The sequence below is a fragment of the Gymnodraco acuticeps genome, unplaced genomic scaffold (assembly GCF_902827175.1).
Source record: "Gymnodraco acuticeps unplaced genomic scaffold, fGymAcu1.1, whole genome shotgun sequence".
Classification (NCBI taxonomy): domain Eukaryota; kingdom Metazoa; phylum Chordata; class Actinopteri; order Perciformes; family Bathydraconidae; genus Gymnodraco; species Gymnodraco acuticeps.
Genome location: NW_022991979.1, coordinates 1 through 18871, shown reverse-complemented (window position 1 = coordinate 18871; position 18871 = coordinate 1). Strand labels below are relative to the sequence as shown.

The 18871-nt window shown below is 44.1% G+C and overlaps 1 protein-coding gene across 1 annotated transcript; it reads right to left on the bottom strand.

Annotated features, from left to right (window-relative positions):
- Window positions 1-3675: 3675 nt before the first annotated feature.
- Window positions 3676-18572, bottom strand: mrtfab (myocardin related transcription factor Ab). Its single transcript, XM_034201034.1, is given in 13 exon segments — window positions 3676-4979; window positions 5065-5128; window positions 6355-6402; window positions 6404-6442; window positions 8105-8239; window positions 9061-9141; window positions 9229-9435; window positions 10680-11546; window positions 12825-13205; window positions 14464-14632; window positions 15964-16148; window positions 17618-17686; window positions 18392-18572. Coding segments are annotated over 13 exon segments (2802 nt in total). The 5' UTR covers window positions 18434-18572; the 3' UTR covers window positions 3676-4464.
- Between the last annotated feature and the right edge of the window lie 299 nt (window positions 18573-18871).

Sequence of the window (18871 nt, the reverse complement as noted above, 5' to 3'; positions counted from 1 at the left end):
CATTTTAAAGGTGTCTATAGTTTCCCTTAACCGTCACACCTCCTCACAGCAGACTGTAATGACTCTGAGCGACAAAAGCGAGGATCAAAGCGACTCCGTCTTTATTCTCACGTCCTCTCTTGTCTTTCAAACAAACAGGTGGAGAACAAAACCCTCTCTCAGCGCCCCCCCCCCTTCCTCTGTAAATGTCAGCCTTCACATCTCCTGCTATCAAAGGCTCCTCTTCCTCAGCAGGATGCAGATGAACTGCTCCTCTCCCATCATGCAACACAAAGAGGACACACAGGCATAATGAGGTGGAATAACATGCTCAGGTTGGGTTTTGTGCAACTTTTTGATCGTGAATGGGTTAAAAAAGGATGTGATTTGTCCCAAAGAATAGACTTTTATACATAAAAAGCATCATGATACACTAACACAGGCAGTAAAGAGGCTATTTTAATACTTCTATCTAACACCACTGTTGATGTATGACTGTTATCACTGGCTGCTACTTCATATGTTCACTTTCAAAATGTACTTTATTCTTAAAAGTAAATAAGGAAATGAGCACAGATGATAGATAACCCATAAGGAGGAGGATTTGGGGGTTAAAGTTATAGTTGAAGGATGTGGAGAGTACCTTTTCTGGTCTACATTTATATTCTTAACAAGAGAAGAAGTCCCAAATCAAATATAGAAAATGCTGGAGAGTGTTGCTTAAAATACATAATTCAGCTCCCATCCATCCCTATGACAATAATTGCTGTACAGTCCCTACAGATCTGAATGTTTTCTTTGTGCATACATTGGCTTAAACCCCTCTCCACCTGTTGGTATCTAACAGCAGACTTCTTTACAACCTCTTGTGGCCGTTCTGTTAATTACAAGGAGTCAATTAAACCATAAAGCAGATGACTAATGATTTAATAACAGCTAGTACTTAATAATAAAGTAATACATCAGGGTGATTAGAGGTAGCATGAACAGCTCCTTGTGAACACATTTCAAAAGAGACATAGGAGTATTAAATGTGTATTAAATATTTAATTTATATTATCTTGTTTTTTTTTAATCTGTTGTAACCAAAGTTATAATTCAGTCAGACAACTCACGTGTTTCTTAATGTGTGTATTTTTTGAGTTTGGCGTCTAGGCTCGGGCCTCATCGGGACGGAAGCTGGGGTGGAAGCTGGGGTGGAAGCTGGGACGGAAGCTGGGACGGAAGCTGGGACGGAAGCTGGGACGGAAGCTGGGACGGAAGCTGGGACGGAAGCTGGGACGGAAGCTGGGTGGAAGCTGGGGTGGAAGCTGGGATGGAAGCTGGGATGGAAGCTGGGGTGGAAGCTGGGGCGGAAGCAGGTGGGAAGCTGGGGCGGAAGCTGGGGTGGAAACTGGGATGGAAGCTGGGGTGGAAGCTGGGTGGAAGCTGGGTGGAAGCTGGGGCGGAAGCTGGGACGGAAGCTGAGACGGAAGCTGGGACGGAAGCTGGGGCGGAAGCTGGGGCGGAAGCTGGGACGGAAACTGGGGTGGAAGCTGGGACGGAAGCTGGGTGGAAGCTGGGGTGGAAGCTGGGGTGAAAGCTGAGATGGAAGCTGGGGCGGAAGCTGGGGCGGAAGCTAGGATGGAAGCTGGGATGGAAGCTGGGGCGGAAGCTGGGGTGGAAGCTGGGGCGGAAGCTGGGATGGAAGCTGGGACGGAAGCTGGGGCGGAAGCTGGGGCGGAAGCTGGGGCGGAAGCTGGGGCGGAAGCTGGGGCGGAAGCTGGGGCGGAAGCTGGGACGGAAGCTGGGACGGAAGCTGGGGCGGAAGCTGGGATGGAAGCTGGGGTGGAAGCTGGGGCGGAAGCTAGGATGGAAGCTGGGGTGGAAGCTGGGATGGAAGCTGGGGCGGAAGCTGGGACGGAAGCTGGGGTGGAAGCTGGGGCGGAAGCTGGGGCGGAAGCTGGGGCGGAAGCTGGGATGGAAGCTGGGGCGGAAGCTGGGATGGAAGCTGGGGCAGAAGCTAGGATGGAAGCTGGGGTGGAAGCTGGGACGGAAGCTGGGGCGGAAGCTGGGTGGAAACTGGGGTGGAAGCTGGGACGGAAGCTGGGTGGAAGCTGGGATGGAAGCTGGGATGGAAGCTGGGACGGAAGCTGGGGCGGAAGCTGGGGCGGAAGCTGGGGCGGAAGCTGGGTGGAAGCTGGGATGGAAGCTGGGACGGAAGCTGGGACGGAAGCTGGGACGGAAGCTGGGGTGGAAGCTGGGGCGGAAGCTGGTGGGAAGCTGGGGCGGAAGCTGGGGTGGAAACTGGGACGGAAGCTGGGGTGGAAGCTGGGTGGAAGCTGGGGCGGAAGCTGGGTGGAAGCTGGGGCGGAAGCTGGGGCGGAAGCTGGGACGGAAGCTGGGACGGAAGCTGGGACGGAAGCTGGGACGGAAGCTGGGACGGAAGCTGGGGTGGAAGCTGGGGTGGAAGCTGGGGCGGAAGCTGGGACGGAAGCTAGGTGGAAGCTGGGATGGAAGCTGGGACGGAAGCTGGCTGGAAGCTGGGACGGAAGCTGGGACGGAAGCTGGGACGGAAGCTGGGACGGAAGCTGGGACGGAAGCTGGGACGGAAGCTGGGTGGAAGCTGGGACGGAAGCTGGGACGGAAGCTGGGACGGAAGCTGGGACGGAAGCTGGGACGGAAGCTGGGGCGGAAGCTGGGGCGGAAGCTGGTGGGAAGCTGGGGTGGAAGCTGGGGTGGAAACTGGGACGGAAGCTGGGGTGGAAGCTGGGATGGAAGCTGGGACGGAAACTGGGGTGGAAGCTGGGGTGGAAGCTGGGACGGAAGCTGGGGTGGAAACTGGGACGGAAGCTGGGTGGAAGCTGGGACGGAAGCTGGGACGGAAGCTGGGGCGGAAGCTGAGATGGAAGCTGGGGCGGAAGCTGGGGCGGAAGCTGGGGCGAAAGCTGGGGCGGAAGCTGGGGCGGAAGCTGGGGTGAAAGCTGGGATGGAAGCTGCGGCGGAAGCTGGGACGGAAGCTGGGGTGGAAGCTGGGGCGGAAGCTGGGGCGGAAGCTGGGATGGAAGCTGGGATGGAAGCTGGGGTGGTGGGGGGGCAGGCAAGCAGCAGCAACATGAAACACAGCAGCAGCACAGCAGGAAGACCTGGCAGCTCAAATAGAGCGGCATGTTTAGGAGAATGTGTGTGGTTGGTTGTAAGAGGGACGAGGTGCGTCACGTGTTAATGTATCATTGGTGCTCGAGTTGACTGCCTGAACTAGCTCGCAGGCTTCGCCCCATTTCTGTTGTGTTGAATTTTCAATTATATGTTTTAATAACTTTATTTATTAAGACTTTTTCCATTTCCTTTCCAGCTTCCACATAATATTTAGTGGATTTTTATCATTATTTCTTATTTTTTTAAGATTTAGTTTTGCTATGTCTGGACTTCTGCGTGTTACATTTTTTTATCAATTATGAAGAAATTCCTGCATTTCTCAAATTAATTTTCTCCTTATTTTTGGAGACATATATTACAGCTAAAAAACTAAAACTGAGATAAATTAACGTTACATTTTATTTAATTATTATTCGTTTTTTAACAACAAATTGTTTGTTGAGTTTCATTGTTTTCTGAAAAATGGTTATTATTTTTATTTTACGGCAACATTTTTCACTGCTATAAGTATAACTATAATACCTTTAATTGTGACAAATGAAAAACAGACGCATCCTGTGAGTTTTTCATAATATGTTTATTTCTTTTTTTACAGTTTTTCTTTAAAAAAATGACAAGGTCCAAGTGTTTCGGAGCCCCGCCCTCAGCCTATGATCCCCAGCCGGCGAGCTCGACTCTAAAGCAACCAGCACAGAAAAAATAAGTCGTATGGACAATTGATAATATACACCCCATATACAGCAATACATAGTGGTCTACCACAATGTTACCAATAATACACTGGTGCCACCGATATGGTTTCCTCTCAAAAAGTCAAATAATGACCGCGTTTTTTCCCCACTAGTGTGGGCAGAGATCAGTTTGAACACACTTTTTTTTACAAACCAATCAGATTCAGCATAAGTGCAAAGTTTAGGAGGCACTGACACACACACACACACACACACACTCCTCTCGTTAAACCAGTGAAATGTTTCGCATGTTGCATTACAGTGACCTGGTTATAAAGCAGTGGATTTAAACCGGATCCCGTTTTATATTTGCATCGTTTTCAATAGTGCGTTTGCCCCCTGTGAGCCACCGTAGATTTCCCCTTCCTCAAGCTGGTGCAAACGCGCTCCAACGGCCCAAAACGACGCAAATATAAAAACACAAATGCGCCGAAACACTCGCATGTTTTGTCCCATTTCTCTTTTTACATATGCATCGTTTTCGAAAGTGCGTTTCCCACCGTAGATCCCCCCCCCCCCTCCCTTATCACGCTACATGTGTCAGTGCCCCCTCGCAGTGGTAGAGACAGCATAAGAAATGTTTCTGTTTGTGCACGAAAAATAAAGATGGAGGAGGCTACAGACACGACTCCCAGTGCAGCTGCAGGTCCGATCCGTCCAGGAAGTCGGTGGAGAAAACGCTCGGGGGGGTGTGAGGCACCAGAGGAGCTAAACGGGTCTCCTCTCCTCCATTACTGCCTCCTCCACTCCCTCCTCTCACCATGGAGATGTCCAGCCAGTCCATGCTGTCGAAATCCAGCCCAGCAGGGTGTGGGGAGAAGCCCAGATCTGAGGTGTCCATGGGGGAGGGGGCGTGAGGGTCCAAAATGCTGGAAGTGCTGAGCATCTGGCTGTGGAGGTCGTGGATCAGAGTGAGACCTCCATCAGGTTCAACGCCCAGCAGGGGGTTCCCCGTCGAGCTCTCCAGGAAGTCCTCCAGACGCGCGCTGGAGGGGGGGGAGGCGAGGGGAGAGGGAGGGGTCGGGGGGGACAGGTGGAGGAGCAGGGGAGACGGAGGAGAGGCTGGAGAGGGAGGGTCCGAGTGGAGAGGGGCGAGGGAGGGGTCCGGGTGCCCTTTGAAGCCGGGGATTTCTGACGAGGACAGAGAAATGATGTCAGAACAGGAGACTCATCAAGTGTGTTTATTTGTCGTTTGTGTTTAAATAAAGTTTTTTACCTCCGCTCTTCAGCAGGATGTCAAACAGGTCGTCCATCTGCTGACTGTTGACGCCGTTCTCCTGCTGAAACACAACCGTTTCCATCAGTCACCAATCACACATCAACCACTGCTAATGTAATACATGATATTGGAAGTTTAACTATCGGTTCATTTTTTTATTTTTTTTATTTCCTGAAATACCAAAGACATTACAGGGTGTTTATTAAACTACAATAACCAGCTTTAAATCTGTAGATTTTACTTCAAAATTGTAGTTTTATTGTCTTCCTTCAACCAGATTGTTGTTGTTTATCATTGACATATCGAACAATAGAGAGGCAAAGTCCCTCCCTTTCCTCCATGGGACCTTATTTCGGAAAAAATATGTATTGAAGTCAATGGAGAGAAAAAGATTATCTTTCAATCCCGTTTGAATTGTGCCACGAATTACACATATGATGTTTGTCAATTTAAAAGATAATTTTGCAAGTTAAAAAAATCAAAAGGTGTCGTAAAACTGTGAAGTAACACTTGTTGTGTGTGAAACCGCTCAATGAACTACATCTCCCGTCTCGCACCACACACCAAGACGGCCGTCACGTTGGAACATTTCACTCCTTTCTTTCAGAATGAGGCGAAAAGTATTAAACGAGGGGAAAATCACTCCAAGTCTGGGCACGTTGAGAGCTGTGCATACACACAAGGGGAGTTAGTCGGTTCCTAAGAGCCAGCATGCGGGACCGGGACTCTGGGATTTGTAGTCTTTCTAGTTGCGTATTTTTCATAGTCTTATATTTCAACAGTTTTACGACAAACTGTGACTTTTTTGACATGGAAATGATTTGTTAAGATTGACAAACATCATATGTGTAATTCGTGGCACAATTCAAACGGGATCGAGAGATAATCTTTCTCTCTCCATTGACTTCAATACATAATGTTTCCGAAATAAGGTCCCATGGGTCGGAAGTAGACGGGCGGGACTTCGCCTCTCTATAAGGAAGTATAAAGAAAATATAAACGTTATTGTGTTTTTGTTTTCATAAAACACAAGTGACGCCTTAAAATGAATGAATATTTGTAGTTCAGGTATCAGGTAGGTAGAAGGGATTTAACTCGGTAAAGACAATAATATTAATAATTAAAAACATTTCTGTCACTTTTAATGAGCAACAACAGCGACACAAAATAAAAAATCTTCCAACTTCCTTCAGTTCAGTAAGCACAGAGCTCAGAGTGAGAGGGAACATGGAGGCAGAGACAGAAACAGGACGACACTAAAGGACAGACGGAGGAAAGAGGACGTACTTTGGAGCGCTTGGAAGAGAGGGAGGAGTTGTGTTTGGGGGAGGGGGGGGGTGAAGAGGGTGTGTCGGTCGTAACACACCTCCTCTCTCTGAGGGGGGAGGAGAGGAAGAAGAGAAGAAACAAGGAGAAAAGTTAATGAGGTGAAACAACAGGTGGAGAAGATGGAGGAGAGTATCTGAGGAATAGAGATGGCAAAAGTACACACACCCTTTACTCAAGTAGAAGTACAGATAGTCATGTTTAAAACACTCTGGTGAAAGTAGAAGTACTGACTAAACTTCTTTACTCAAGTCAAAGTAAAGAGGCTTTGAAATGTACTTCAGTAAAAAGTACCCATAACTAGCAGCTGCTTTAAAGAGTACCTGACCTCCCTTTATATTAATAGAACAATAATGTCATTGTTAGCTAATGAATGTTTCCATGCTGAACAACGGCAACATGACAACGTTTCCATTGGTCCCTCTTCTTTAGAGAAGACCAGGAAATGATGGATACACGGATCGTGTTCAAACCAATAGGCACGCAATGACTCTAAAGAATAATGATCACGCATCAAACACACATTCAGACTAAAGGAACCAGCTGTTTGGGAAAATGAGAGAAGTAGAAAGTACAAGTATTTGAGTTCAACATGTAAGAAGTAGAAAGTACAGGTATTTTAGTTCAACATGTAAGAAGTAGAAAGTACAGGTATTTGTGTTCAACATGTAAGAAGTAGAAAGTACAGGTATTTGCTGTTCAACATGTAAGAAGTAGAAAGTACAGGTATTTGGGTTCAACATGTAAGAAGTAGAAAGTACAGGTATTTGTGTTCAACATGTAAGAAGTAGAAAGTACAGGTATTTGGGTTCAACATGTAAGAAGTAGAAAGTACAGGTATTTGGGTTCAACATGTAAGAAGTAGAAAGTACAGGTATTTGGGTTCAAACATGTAAGAAGTAGAAAGTACAGGTATTTGAGTTCAACATGTAAGAAGTAGAAAGTACAGGTATTTGGTGTTCAAACATGTAAGAAGTAGAAAGTACAGGTATTTGGGTTCAACATGTAAGAAGTAGAAAGTACAGGTATTTGGGTTCAACATGTAAGAAGTAGAAAGTACAGGTATTTGTGTTCAACATGTAGAGAAGTAGAAAGTACAGGTATTTGTGTTCAACATGTAAGAAGTAGAAAGTACAGGTATTTGGGTTCAACATGTAAGAAGTAGAAAGTACAGGTATTTGTGTTCAACATGTAAGAAGTAGAAAGTACAGATATTTGGGTTCAACATGTAAGAAGTAGAAAGTACAGGTATTTGGGTTCAACATGTAAGAAGTAGAAGTACAGGTATTTGGGTTCAACATGTAAGAAGTAGAAAGTACAGGTATTTGGGTTCAACATGTAAGAAGTAGAAAGTACAGGTATTTGTGTTCAACATGTAAGAAGTAGAAAGTACAGGTATTTGTGTTCAACATGTAAAGAAGTAGAAAGAAAGTACAGGTATTGGGTTCAACATGTAAGAAGTAGAAAGTACAGGATTTGAGCTTCAACATGTAAGAAGTAGAAAGTACAGGTATTGTGTTCAACATGTAAGAAGTAGAGTAGAAAGTACAGGTATTTGGGTTCAACATGTAAGAAGTAGAAAGTAAAAAGACGTCAGAAAAATAAGTAGTTGAATAAAGTACTGATACCAGAAAAATGTACTTAAGTACAGTAACAAAGTATTTGTACTCCACTACTTTCCTGAGGAGGATGAGGAGGAGGAAGAGTTTACCTTCAGAGAGGAGATCAAACTGCTTTGGCTTTCTGAGTCCGACATGTCGTCGAAGAACGGCTGCAGGCTGGGGGGGGCGGACAGGCTGGGCTGAGGGGAGACGTTGGTGTCCAGGTGAAGCCCCGCCTTCTGCACCTGAAGTGGATACAGACAGGTTTATTATTATATGTTGAATATAAATTGTGATTGGCTCGTTGCTGCTGGTTCACAGAAATGATTTGTAACTGTGTTGGTGGCGACACCTTGTGGCAGGAAGATGTACTGCTCATTAGATTCAACAGTCCTTAAGCACATCTCAAGGTTCAAGGCTTTTATTGTCATGTGTGCATAGCTACAGTAGATCTTAGGTCTCAGGCTCCTCCAACAGAGCAACACAATACAACTGATAAAATAAAATAGTGCAAGTAAATACAAATAAAATAGAATATAATAGAAATAGTGCAGAATAGTCTATGTACAAGTAATTGCAATATTGATATATGAGTTGCAGATGAATGTTGTGGATGTTCTTTCTAGTTCAGGTGTTTAACGGTCTTATGGCCTGTGGGATGAAACTGTCCCTTTGTCTTACATTACAATTATTTGGTAGATATTATCAAGGAGACTTAAAAATGTGGTGAAAAGAAAGCTGACGATCGTATAAACGCTTTCTGGGAGTGAGACAAAATGATTTCCTGAGATAAAGGCAGCTCGTGTGTTCTCAAGCCTGAAGCGTATGCAGCAGTGTCTATTATAATATTATATAATACATTCAAACAAAAGAATAGGTTACTTTGCAGAAGACGCAGAATGAATAAAGAAATAATAAAACTAATAAAATAAAGTAAATGATCTTGCAAAAGAAAGGAGGGACACATTTGTAAAATACAAAAAAAGCATTTCATTTCCAGCTTCTCCCTTTCAAATAAAGGCGGGAAAAGTTCCATAAAAAAGCAAAACAAATATTTATGACGCACCTTTTTGATTGGCTCGGCCTCTGGCGGCTCTTTTGATTGGCTGTCAGCGCTGGGCAGTTTAGTCGGAGTCGACTGTAACCTCTGTAACAACAAGCAGAGAAATGAATATCTCATCGCTGATTATTAACCACGTTCAGTCCATTCAACAATATTAAGTTTCCCCCGTACCTGCAGTGTGATGCGACTGTTGGGTTTGGCCAATGAGGACTCTCCGTTCTGCCCCTCTGCACTGTGGTTGGTCAGAGCGATCAGGTAGTGGTTTCCGTTGCTGTCGGTAACCAGCGTGGGTGAGCCGTTAGCCTTCAGCAGGTCCAGAGAGATGGCCTGCGTTTGGACCTGAGAGGCGTTCTGCTGGTTGACAAAGACCGGGGTCACCTGGGAAGACAAAGAGTATTATATGAGTTATATAAATATTAGGGCTGTCCCGAATACCATTTTTCGGGCTCCGGATATTCTGTAGTATAATCAGCAGCGAATATTCGAATATTCGTTCCGTGCAGGGGGGGGGGGGGGGGGGTGCGTAGTAATCAGCAGCGAACCGCTTCGACACGTGTATTTCGGTTCATTCACCGGCATTCTTTTTGTTATTCTACAGTATTGTTGTTTTATAGTTATTTGTTAATGTAACCCAATTTGTGTTCTTTGAAATTGAAAAGGATATCGCATTGTGTGTGTTAGTTTCGTTGCAGTTGTATATGTCTTAAGTGTAATTTGGCTTGGCTTCCTATTTTGTATGGACATGCTTTTATTTTGAAGGAGAGGTAGCGCGATTGACAGGAAGTTGTTGTTGCTATGGAAACAACGTGACGGAGATTAATGGAGAAAAAGTAATATCTACATATAAAGACGGAGAAAGTAAACAATAACGTTTATGGTTAAGTGTTAGCACCAACCGAAGAGGCACAAGCTCACACAAGTTGATATTGGAGATTTCAATAAATTAAAAAATTAAAAACGAGAAAAAAAAGAAGGAATATCCGAATAACGAAATTGAAACCCGAACAGTACTCCAACGAACGAATATTCGGATACAGCCCTAATAAATATATGTTTTATTTACCAGTTTCAGAGACAGTTTTATCTCACTGGCCATAAGACTGTTGAGCTCACTAACATTTTTAAATATGCACTCGACATTGAAGCCTTGGAAAATATCTTTGTAAATGGATACTGCGTTTAACAGCATCAAAACTATATTTAAACGTCTGCTAACAAACCCTTTCGGCAGAATAATGCCTCTCATTTGTCCAGTCCTATTCTCATTACTTCCCTAACACGTGCATTCTCACAATAACGTTTCCATGTATCTTTTTCTATTTGTCGTAAAGCAGTCTCTTGCGTGTGCAGCAAAATACTTGCCCGGACAAGCCAGAGTATTTACTGGTTCTGGAGAAAAGCTTAAAGCTGGATGAAGGAGAATTTGACTATTTAAAGTTTTGATTTAGTTTTGCCTTCTTTTACTTCAATTAATCAAAAACGTTCCTCGGTTAACGGTTACTTTGTTCCTTAGGGAGGCACGTGAGAAAGACTAAATGTTCTCTTGAAGAATCCAAGGTGACACAGGGTCTAATTAGGGTTAATGAAATCCTTCACTGTTTGTTACTACAATGATCCTCCACCTGCTGCGTGCTGACAGCGGCCGCCTGCTGCCTCTGCTGCTGCCTCTGATTGGCTCTCAGCTGCTTCCTCTGCTGACTCAGGGTCGCTGAAGGTCTCTGGATCTGCACCGGGACCTGCTTCAGCTGGCTCTTCCCCACGCTGTGAGGAACCGGTTTCAGCTGCTGCTGCACCACCTTCTGCTGCTGCGCTAACTTCTGCTGCTGCGCCAGGATCTGCTTCTGCTGCGTCTGCTGGATGATGAGCTGCTGCAGGTGCTGCTGCTGTTGGAGCAGGATTTGAGCGTCTTCCCTCTGCTTGGTCGTAGCCTCGGAGGTTTTCTGTTTGGGCTGCAGAGTGAGTTTGTTGTGCTCTGCTTGTTGGATCTGCAGCCGGTGGATCTGCTGCAGTCGAAGCAGCGTCTCCTGACTGCACTGCATCGGCTGCACTGCTTTCTTTCCCTCCGTCACGCCCTCCATCCCCTCCTCGGGCTCCAGCTCCTTCTTCACTTTCACCAACATGCCGTTAGGGAGAGTCGGGGGTTGGATGGCGGACGCTTTTATCAGAGTTTGAAGCTTAACCTCTGTTCTGATTCCTCCCTTTTCTGCTCCACCTGTCATCTTTCCCAGTTCCAGCTGAGACCGAAGAGTCTCCACCAGTCTCTGTTTCTGCCTCAACATGCGGGTCAGCTCCTCGATCTGTTTGTCCTTCTCCTGCAGCATCTGGTCCTTCACTACGGAGGACGTGTCCATGGCTGCGGATGGAGAAGCGGAGGTGGAGGAGAGTCTGCAGGAGCTCTGAGACTCCTCTTTGACCGTGGAGAGAGAGGAGACGTTTGACGGGTGCTGAGGAGACGGGTGGAGGGTGAGCTGAGTGAGAGGAGAGCTCACCTGAAGGGACATACAACAAGAAGAGGATTTAAGTTAGAAGGAATGTGTTCATTATTTGCAACAAAAACACATATGAGTCTCTACGTGTGATAATAGTTGAACTTATATATATCACTTAAGTTGATAATAAGTACAAATATGTTTGAAAATCTGAGGTCATGGTTCTCAGCAGGAAACCGATGGACTGTTCACTCCAAGTAGGGAATGAGTCCTTACCCCAAGTGAAGGAGTTCAAGTATCTCGGGGTCTTGTTCTCGAGTGAGGGAACAATGGAGCGTGAGATGGGCCGGAGAATCGGAGCAGCGGGAGCGGTTCTGCAGTCGCTTTACCGCACCGTTGTGACGAAAAGGGAGCTGAGCCAGAAGGCAAAGCTCTCTGTCTACCGGGCCATTTTCCTTCCTACCCTCACCTATGGTCATGAAGGATGGGTCATGACCGAAAGAACGAGATTGCGGATACTTGCATTAAGACTAGTAAGCTAGTCAAATAAATACCTACATGTGTATTTTTAATGCTTTCTTTCCAATTATCTGAAAGAAGACATGTTATGGAAGCAAAATAGCCCAAAATCTATCAAAATGAACCACCGTGTGTCGTCTCTCACTTTAACAGTAATTCCCTCCACAGGTGACTTTAGCCGCTTTCACACCACTTTGCCGTACTTAGTTCCCAGCACTTAGTTCCCAGCACTTAGTACCCCCATGGAACTAAAGAGCCGATCGCGTTCACACAGGAATAAGTTCCCTGAGGGAAGATTAGGCAAATGAAGCCGCTGACGTCACTTCTTCTTCTTCTGCTTTGGGTTTACTGGCAGGCCGCAAACCACTTCACGGCGTATACTGCCACCCGGAGTCCCCGGCCGGAAGTCCCCGGAGTTGGGGAAGGCTTCAGTAGAAGCTGCTGGGAGTCCCAGCAGCTTCTACTGAAGCCTTCCGAGTAAATCGCCAGAACGCCGACACCTCCTCATCTCCACCTCTCCCATGTTTTCTTTTGTGTTGCCATAAGTTATTCTCTCTCCGTTGGTGCGCGGGGCTAATGCTAATGCTAATAATGCTAATGCCAGCAAATACAATGGCGGCTTCACAAAACTGTAGTTTTACGGGCCGTGATTTGCAAATTGGAACTTTTTTCTCCCCAGGAAAGTACCACCACTCTAGCAGGCACTAAAAAGGGGGGGGAAGTTCTCATGAACCAAGTTCTCTTCTTGGTGTGAACGCAAAATCCCAGGAACTATCGGAACTAAACGGGAAAAGCCTTTTGCTTCATATAAACTCTCACCATCTCTCCAAACATGTCTCCGTTGCAGCTCGTCTCGTCGGGGCTCATCCCAGCCAGCGACCTCTCAGAGGGAGTGGGAGACATCGGAGGGCTGGAGCTGGTGCTGCCGAACCTCATGACCCGCCCCGGGATCACCTGACCGATGGAGGACAGGTCCAGCTTGAACCCTCCCTCTCCTGGATGGTGGTCGGGGGTGCTGGTTGTGTTTGGAGAGGCTGTGATGGTCCCAGTCTGTTGGTTTGTCTGCGAGACGGCGTTCTTCAGAGCTGCTGCGTTGCCTCCATTTTGCTCCTGGTAGTTTCGGAGACGCTCGATCAGATCGTTCTTCGTGCCGGAAACGGTCAGACTACGAAGCTTCAGTTCCAGTTTCAACTCGGCGACCTGGAGGATGAGAAACAAGACCAGAAGTTACTTAGTGCTGGGCTTTGACTCAGAGCGAAAGAGACAGAATATATGATATGTAAGAGACAAGAACTAAACAAAAGTGTGTAATTTAGTTCAATGGCAAAACGTCCCAACATTTATTGAATTGTGTTCTTTTTTTTACAAATAACTTGTGAAATATTGGACACTTTTACCTTTTCAGGTCAATTAACATTATTTAAAAACTAATGTTGAAGCATCCGTCTAGATATAAAAAGGTATCCTTCTCAAGATAAGGTTTTCTGTTAACCTGGTCACAAACTTTGACCATAAGCTTGTACATTTGAGCATTTAAACATCATTTCTCATTATATTAGTGAGCCAGAAATGGTTAAAACTCACTTCTTGAGGTCCTTTAATACATGCTTGTTGATTGGGGTCAGTAATTTTTCTAATACAATTCATCTTTAATGCTCTATTGTTTTGTATTCTTATGTTTTTTGAGTTTTTGAGCTATCTCTCGTACAAGAATTTCCTTCAGGATTATAAAAACCCAGACACACCGAGCCGATTTCGGCCGTGGATAGATGTCTGGGCGTCGATGAGCGTCCTGTCGCCCTACTCAGATTGGTGTGTCCCGGACCGTTGTGTCTTTTGGGCCGTGCCGACACCTTCCGTCCCCCGATTCAACATGTTGAATCGGGGGCGGAAGGTGTCGGCCGCTGTCGGGATGCTGTCGGCAAAAGGCTGTCGGCCAAATAAATCACTCTGATTGGCTGTTCAGCTTAGCGAATCAGTGCATGAGAAGCGAAACGGAAGTGAAGAAGGCACACACAGACGGCTATTATTTTTCATTTTCCAGTACCGCACTAAACATGTTTTCGATAAGTCGTTATGTGAAACCGTCTGTGATGGACGAGAGTGAAAATGGAACGCACGCTATTTGTTGTTTGTATATATCACGCAGTCTGTCTTCCGGTTGTTGCCTCTTTTGAATGACGAATACACACTACCGCCGCCTGCTGGTAAGGAGAGTTATTGCCACTCACGCATGCGCAGTGCGTACGTGTTACTTGGCCGTCGGCTGAAGTCTTTGCGGTGTGTTCCAGTGCGACACATGGCCAAGACGCAGAGACGTGAGGCGACACATCAATCGGGTCCGTCGGGACGTGTTCTTTGATGTCAGTTTGGTGCGTCAGGGCCTTTAGATCTATCTTATCTTAAAACAAGCTGGTTTGTAGCTTAAATTAGTCAAATTTAACATATATTTAGATACCTTGAACTCATCCAGGTTGGCGGGCAGACTTCCTGGTTTGGCTCCGCCCGCTGCTGATTGGCTCAGACGGGAAGCCACGCTCTGATTGGATGTGTTGGTGGTCGTTGTGGAAACGCTGCGAGAGGGGGAGGGGCCAGAGTTTGTTGATGGAGGCTGCTCAGTGGGAGGCCTGATGGAGGAAACAGGAAAATATAAATATTAGTTTTCCTGAGTTAAGACAGCAGGGGATGTTGATGCCATGGTAGTAAATAAAATATAGTAAACATCAAAACAAAGTTACAGAGAGCTTTATTTCTCTCCCCAAACACATCCATTGTTTCATTTGAAAAGCATATTCCTAAAGTCCCACATTTGTTTTCCCCAAAGCACAGAGGCTTATCTGGGACGAAGAGGACTTCTCTACAGAATGACTGAAGAACCACTAATGTGGAAGAAACAAACCACAGCAGAGAGTCAGGAGCAGACAGGAAGTCATAAAGAAACCGCCTGCAGGCTGTGCTGCACAAATTCACTATCAGTAGAATAACTACGGGTTTAATATGAGGAAGAGAAAGGACTGCTGGGTGGCGGTCAAGTGGTTTTTGTTTTGCTTAGGAAGGTTCCTAATGGAGGGAAAGTAGCAGAAGTGGCCGCCATGATACAAGCTTTTTGAATTCTCTACATGATAGGAAAGGACTTGTAATGCTTTATTTGTTATCTCCGTAAACACAGGATACACTGGAGTATGCTTTACCAAATAAAGGGGATAATGCTGACCCACAATTCATTGCAGCTACAACATTTAAAGTGACGCACAAGTTGGCAGTTCACGGAAACAACAGATCATGACGGAAACAACAGATCATGACCGACACAAGTAGGTTAATTGTTCTTGATATGCCATTTCTTGCCGAAATTCTTATATGTTTTGAACTTCGACCAAAAAAGTGTGTTTACTGAGTTGGGTGATGTTTAAGAAGCCTATTTTTCTTTAATTCAACATGTTTGATTGGTGATATGCATAGTAGTCAGTGTGTAGGCCTTGCAAGTTATACTACTAATAGGGATTAATGCGGATTAATACGAGTGGAGGACTCGTATTAATCCGCATTAATCCCGATTAGTAGTATAATTGAATGAAACCCTTTAAATCAATAATATTTTATGCAATATATGCATAACTTGGCTGAGAGAGAGCACTCGCTACCACTTTTTTGGTAATATATTATCACTTTTGTCCCCTTGCATAAAGCCAAACAACACCATATGAACATATCTAGGTGCTTTGAGTAGTCCATATATATAGAAAATGTTAGTTTTAGTTTTGACACAAATCAATAACAATGGCCTTCGCATCATAATACACTTCTCTGTGTCCTGATGCATTCTCCTTCACATCTTTCCCTAACCCAATTACGTTGTTCCCAGAGGTTAAGGAAAAGTGTCTTTTGACCGCAGCCTTTGAATAAAACCCCTGCACTCGGCCCCCTTTACTTGCACATTGTGCACTCGAACACTCACTTGGGCGGAGCGGGCAGGATGGTGTGGTAGTTGTAGTGCTGCTGCTGCTGGTTGAGGATCTGCAGCTGCAGGAAGAGCTGCTGCTGGTGGAGCAGCTTGGCATAGGACGAGTCCATCTGGGGGGGGCGCTCTTTGTCTGCCTTCTGGTCTGGAGGGATGTACTGGTGGTACTTCAGCTTCTTCACCTGCACACGAGACAGAAAACGGTTTAGAGTAGTATTTTCAATATTGTGCAACCATTTTGGATGTGGTAATACATATGGCATACATTTTGTATTTTTTTTTAATTAGTATTCCAATTTATAGATGTTTTTATTATTACTTTTCTGTACATTTTTGGCTGTTTCTTTTTTGCAGTAAAGCATACATTTTGTGAGTTTTTCTCTATGTGTCTATTTGAAATGATGTACCCTTAAAAAGACAAACATTTCCTATTGAAACCCATTCAAATCACAATACATTAGATCAGGGTTTCAGTGTATTTTGTACTACTTTCCACGAGATTGAGGTATTTTTCTATGTCTTATATTTGTGTAGTTAATGTTGTATGTTGTTGCTAATCATGGACATATGCCAGACTGTGAAAATAAATACCACCATGCCTTAAAAATATAGAAACACATTTTTGCATGTGTTTTCTTCCTTATAAAATAAACACAATGGCATTCTTTTTTTACAAAATGACATTTAAAGGGTAACAAAAGTGAAGAGATGTCAGGATATTTGCTCAGCTTTAATGTTGGATAAGAGATTTAACTCAGTGAAAGTGGATATACCAGGGGTCGGCAGCGTAACCAGTGGCACACTAGGAATAAGTGTGCAAAATATATAAATTGTATTTTCGGATCCTGAACGAGACCGCCGCTAGAGCGCGTCTCCCCGTTACCTGCAGAAGGAAGCCATGCACGTAACGCGATCGTCGGCACACTGATCACAATTTTCGTTTTAAATGGCACTTCATAGTACATGACATGACATGACATGTTAGACGCTTTTATCCAAAGCGACTAACATACTCAATACTGTGGGCAATCCCCACAGGAGCAATTTGGGGTGAAGTGTCCACAACGACATGCTGACTGCAGTGGGGTTTGAACCTGTGCTCCCCTGATCCCAACACCAACGGACAACCCACTGCGCCACACACCTCCTCGTATCAAAAAGGTTGCCGACCCCTGGCATATACTATTAACATTTTAAAGTTGTTGTTTTTCTCTATTGCCATTAAAACCACATGATTAAAGTGGAGGCACAACACAAGGGTTCAAATATCCTCTTGCTTGACATCACTTACTGATTCCTGGACAGAAAAAAGGGCGTGCTTTCAGGTCATGTAGGCGGGAAAGGTCAACAGGAATAACAAAACTAGGGTCACAGGGCAAGTGTTTCCAATTCAGAGAAAGACATTGTTTATTCTGCTGTATTTAGGATGCGAAACATGGTATCCCTTCCTCTTTTAACGAGGCATTTCTGGATTGTATGAATGTTAAATGTGAAAATGTTTCTCTTGTTCTGAGAAAACTGACACCAAAACCCCAGAGAGAGAAACTGGAAGACCTTCAGCTCTCTGGTAGTTCCTCAAAGATCAGGTACTCTCATAAATCAGCGTTATACAATGTGTGCTTGCTTTAACAGAAACAGAGAGTCAGCTGACCTTGGGTTTGCTGTCCTTTGGTTTCTTGGGTCTCTGAGGAGGACGGTCTGAACTCGACTTATTTTGAGACTGGAGACAGAAAGCGTGAGAAACGGGGTCAGGAGGAGGAAGTGAGGAGATGAAGAGTAAGACGCTTACAGCTGCTTCAGAAATAGAGATTAGGGTTATTTAGAAGTCATCAAATCTGTATATCATATTCTTGGGTGATGAATCAGAACCAGAATACTTTATTTATACTATGGGGAAATTGGGCTTATTGAAATACATTTAAAAAAATTAGAATTTAAGATATTAAAAATAAGTATAAATAATAATAAATATAAATAATAATAATAATATATATAATAAAAATATTAAATAAATATTTATATAAAATCAGAAGTTCAAGTAAAAAGTCATATTTCAGATATTAAAAATAATACAGAGTAAATATTTGTATATAAACATAAGAAATTGAAGTAAAAATACGCAAAAAAACATCAAATTAAAAAAGTATTTATACAAACATTAGAAGTTAAAGTCAAATGTTTAAATAAAATATAATTGAAAAATATATATATGTCGACATAACAGGTTCAAGTAAAAAGGTGCAATAAAGAACTTGAGAAAAAAATATTTATATAAAAATGTAAGGTAAAATTCACAACAAAAGTTAAATTAAAGTAGAATAAAAAAAATGCATATATACATAAGAAGCTAAAATGTGCACATTGTACCACACAATATAACACGTTAATTACAATATATAATGATATAAAAACCAGTTACACGTACCTTGATATGTCCAGTAAGGCGCGTGTTCGTTAAAGTCACCATAGTCCCATTGGTGACTTTTGTGAAAGGGGAGGAGTCTGACCCATTCACCTGAAGAGGAGGAGGAAGAGGAAGAGGAAGAGGAAGAGGAGGAGGAGGAGGAGGGGACTGTGTGATGAACTGAAAAAAAGATTACTCTGGTTAGTGGTGCCATCAAGTTTATAATCACATGATTTATTAAATTCATTTCTTTCAAATTCAACTAAAATACGTCTTTTTGTTGAAATAATTTGACATTTTTTGTATTTTATTTAGTCTGAGTTTGTTAGCAGAAATCAACAAGCCTCCAGAAATATAATGTTTTAATTTCACAGTGTTTTAGAGGACACAATAAGGATAAACAGGAACCAATATGACGTTAAATTAGTGATGGATAACTATTGGATCATAAAGAGGGAGAGAGAGAGAGAGAGAGAGAGAGAGAGAGAGAGAGAGAGAGAG